A 4,056-nucleotide genomic window follows, 5' to 3' on the forward strand; every position below is an offset into this window, starting at 1 on the left:
TACTCCTCCCTCAGCCCAGCGTATAGGGGGCAGTCATACACTGCGTGGCGTACGTCCTCTAGAGGGGCCTGGCAGTGGGGGCATGGGCGCTGGGTGCGGTCCAGCCGCTGCCACCGGCCTGTCTCCTCAGCCATCCAGTGCGACCCCGGGGAGGGCGGGGAGGGCGGGGCTGGACGAAATGACAGCAGTGCAGCGGCGGTGGGCTGGATGGTCGGCGAGGCATGTGGTGCGATACCCCCCACCCACCCACGCCACCATCACCGCCACCACCGCCACATGTGGCACCCATCCAACCTCGTCGGCCGCCCCACCTCAGGCAGCACGATGTGCTGCGGCTGGGAGCGGCAGATCTCCTGGATGCTGTGGATGAAGGCCTTGGGGGTCATCTTGGCCTGCGGTACGGGGGCAGTACAGGTCAGTACGTGGGCAACACTAGCGGTGCGGGTCGGTCAACTAAGTCGCGGCACAGGTCGGTCGGCGCAACCGGCACGGCCAGCCACATCTCGGCGAAACGATTGGCGGGCGGCAGTGCAGTCTCAGCCAGCGAGGAGACACACACACACAACCACACACACACAACCACAACCACACACGCACACACACACACCCTTGCCCACCTGCTTGGGCATGGCCAGCTGCGAGGCGATGGCATTGGCGTCGATGTACTGGGCAGCCAGGTCCTGGGCGTGCTTGATCTTGGAATACGACTCGGGCAGGATGCCGGGGTTGACCTGCAGCGCAGGGCAGGGGTCTCTCCCAGGGGGCACCGGTGGAGGCGCCGGGAAGGCTGCCGAGGCAGGGCCGTGGTGGTGGCGGTGGTGGAGTGAGGGTGAAAAGAGGGCAGGGGAGGGGGCAGGCCGCGAGAGATGGCAGGCAGGGGAGGGTAGATCCCGGGGAGGATACGATGGAGGGTGCGATTCGGCAAACGGGGAGTCTCTGTCTAACTCCCTTTCAGACGGGCGATGGCGGCGTGTCCGCCGCCCTGCTGCTCGCCGCGGCTGGGCTGGCTGCCCACCGCGGCGGCGGCCCTGCAGGCGCTGGTGAGCAGAGATGGTGATGCCCAGCAGCAGCACGGTGCCGAGCATGGTGCCCGGCAGGTGCCTTGGCAGTGCCGGCACCGTGCTGGTGCTGAACATCATCCCACAGAGCAACAGCGCCTGCAGGGCCGCAGCTGCAGTGAGCGGCTGCCGGAGACACCCCATGTCGCAAAGCATTGATGCGAGTCGGCGAGGGCGCTGGGGTTGTGGGTGGTGCGAGGCAGAGGAGAGGCGGCACGGGTGTGGCGGTGGAGGGAGGGGAGGGGGGTCGGGCAGGAGGAGTGCAGCAGCAGCTGGCTGGACTGGCAACAGCGGCCGCCGACACTAAAGGCTGGCTACCTGATGCCTGCCTGCCTGCCTGGACCGCTCACCGAGGACACCACGCGTGCGGTCTCAAACAGGCCGGTGGGGGTTTCAATCACGGGGACCAGCTGGTCTGCAGGGGGAGGGTTGAGGGCGGTAACGACAGCGTCAGTGTCTCTGTGTGTAATGGTGATGGTGGTGGTGGTGGTGGCAGTGGTGGTGGTGCAAGTGGGCGAGGGTGGGTGGCAAGGGAGGGGAGGGGAGGACAGCAGCCGCGGCGAGCAGTGTTTGCAGCTTGCACAGCCGGCAGCGCGGCTGGCATCGGCAGGCAGGCAGGGCAGCAGGGCAGGCCGGTGGCTGCAGGCCGGTGGTGCAGCGGGCATGGCCAGCAGCTGGCAGCAGGCAGGGCAGGAGGGCAGCGGGGGTGGGCGTTTGGACGTTAACGCCACCACCACCACAGCAGGCAGGGCAGGGAGGGCAGCGGGCACCCTCACCTGAGTAATGCATGAGGATGCGGTCGGTGGCTGAGCTGCGGGGGCGGCGGAGGAGGCAAGCGACGCGGCAAGGGTGAGGGCAGGTGTCGCGGCAGTGGCGAGGCAGGGACACCGGGCAGCCAGGCATGGAGCGGTCGGCACATCGCAGAAAGGCGGCGTGGGGCCACAAAGCCCTCTCTAACCCGCACGCCCGTCGACTAACCCTGCCCACACAGCGCACACTGAGCGAAAAGATTGTCGCTCAGTGTTAGAAGCAAGCAATATGGGGCGCCAACTTGTGCATAAAAACCAAATGACAGCAGAAGGCCTATTTGAGCTACATGGGCAGCCATGTTGTTCATGAAACCAAATGACACCAGAACGCCTGCTGCTAGGAAGACGTGCGCAGCATGCCAGGCGGCCAGAGCAGTGGCAGTCTGGACTGGACCAGCGGCAGCCAGGGGTTCATCCCAGAGCCTGCGCCAGGTGATGCCCTGCGGCCCATGGGCTGGCTGGGGCCTTGCCGTGCCACGCCTGGCAGGCCGGAGCGGCGTGCCCCGGCCAGCCAGGTGTGAGCTGGCGGCAACCAAGCCAGCCCAAGCCGTCAGCAGAGCATCCCCACAGACCGGCCCACCCGCCCATCGCTGGTGCGCTCTCTGCAACGCGACGGGCTGGCTGGGGCGTGCCGCATGCGGCCGCCGGGCTTGCCAACAGCTCAAGGTGTAGCCAGCCAGGTGTCAACACCAGACGAACGAGCCCCGGCAGCCCACCAGGCATACAGGCAGGGCTGGAAGACAAGACAGATCCATGCGGCAGCCAGCCAAGCAGCCGGGTGGGGGCGCTGCAGCAGTGGCGGCTCCGCGCCGGCTGGTTGGCTGGCTGGGGCGTCGCCGTGTGACGCCTGGCCGGCAGTCGTTGGGTGGCATGGCCGTCGTGGCGATGCGCTGTGTGGCCGATGAGAGCAACAGGTCCAGCATGCCGATCGACGCTGGGGCGCTGGCAAGAGACCTTGCCGGCCAGGCATCACATGGCATGCTGCACTGATGCTGCCTTTCAATCGGCCACAGACCGCGCCGCCGGAGTGGCCATGCCAGTCAACAATGCAGGCCAGATGGGAGGGCAGCCCCGCGCAGCCCAGCACAGCCCGGCTCAGCATGCAGAGCGCGGCCCGGCGCAGTTCGGCGCAGCGCAGCGCAGCCGCAGCACCACTCACCCCACGCCTCGCTCGGCATCGGTCAGCACGATGCCAGCCACGTGTGGGCCCATGCCCGTCACGTGGGCTGCCGCCAGGCTCAGCAGCACGTCTGCGGCAGGGATGGAGAGGGCGGGGGCCGGCACGGCACAGCCAGGGCAGGCGTCGAGGCAGAGGGGCAAGCAGGGCAAACACACCTGTTCCTGTGCTGCTGCGGTGCCCAAACAGCGCTGGCACCGCCACCATATTTCCCTCTTGCATGCCCGCCACCACAACACACAAAGCCACACACGCACACAGGCGGACCCAAGCCGGCCAAAGGCTGCCTCACCCGCTCGGTCCTTGCTGGTGAGCACCAGCGGGCGGATCGGGGGCTCGCCGTGGCGTGCACGCTGCGCGTTCTGCAGCGCGCGGGCAGCGGGGCGAGGCACAAGGGCAGCCCCGCGTCAGCAGCGCCTTACAGCTCGCCGCAGTCGGCGCTCAGCCACCCACAGCGCCCCGCAGCTTCCCTTGTCGTGAGGAGCACGCCGACTCCTGCTGCTCCTGCCGCTCCCTACTGCCCAGCCAGCCTGACCCTTAGCACCCCTCACCCCGCTTGGCCCCGGCTCACCCGTTGCACCAGCTTCTCCAGGAAGAGAGCCACGTCCTCGGCACAGATGAGCACCTCGCTCACATCTGCAGGCGGCAGAGGCGGGGGCAAGGCTGTGCGTGCGCGCTACTTGCCACCAGCGGCCAGGCAGCAACAAGCGTCAGGCGCCAGCGGCGCCAGCAGGAGAGGCTGAGGAAATGCAGTCGGGCAGGAAGGCGGGCAGCGGCCCAGCGGCAGCGCAGGAACAATGCGGCAGTGCATGTGGTGCTGTAGCGGTAGATGCGGTACGCAGCACGCACTGCAGTCCATGTCCTCGGCGGAGCCGTACAGCAGCCGCGCCTCCAGCTCCTGAGCTATCTCGTTCAGCCTGCAGGAGGGCGCCGCCAACGATCAGGCCGCGCTTGCTGGCTTGCTGGCTGGGGAGGTTGGGAAGAGGTGCCGTGGAAGCCAGAGAGGAGCAGC

At 67.9% G+C, this 4,056-nt stretch overlaps 1 protein-coding gene across 1 annotated transcript in view; it reads right to left on the bottom strand.

Annotated features, from left to right (window-relative positions):
• Positions 1–58: 58 nt before the first annotated feature.
• Positions 59–4,056, bottom strand: part of CHLNCDRAFT_141896 (hypothetical protein) — a gene marked incomplete at both ends in the record, with an annotated part of 7,914 nt that continues 3,916 nt past the window's right edge. Inside the window, 9 exons of the mRNA XM_005850178.1 lie at positions 59–68; positions 295–392; positions 618–731; positions 1,409–1,473; positions 1,835–1,869; positions 3,027–3,117; positions 3,337–3,406; positions 3,616–3,680; positions 3,894–3,961. Coding sequence (XP_005850240.1) covers positions 59–68; positions 295–392; positions 618–731; positions 1,409–1,473; positions 1,835–1,869; positions 3,027–3,117; positions 3,337–3,406; positions 3,616–3,680; positions 3,894–3,961 — 616 coding nt within the window. The remainder of the gene's footprint in view (positions 69–294; positions 393–617; positions 732–1,408; positions 1,474–1,834; positions 1,870–3,026; positions 3,118–3,336; positions 3,407–3,615; positions 3,681–3,893; positions 3,962–4,056) is intronic.

The sequence above is a fragment of the Chlorella variabilis genome (assembly GCF_000147415.1).
Source record: "Chlorella variabilis unplaced genomic scaffold CHLNCscaffold_4, whole genome shotgun sequence".
NCBI classification, from domain to species: Eukaryota; Viridiplantae; Chlorophyta; class Trebouxiophyceae; order Chlorellales; family Chlorellaceae; genus Chlorella; species Chlorella variabilis.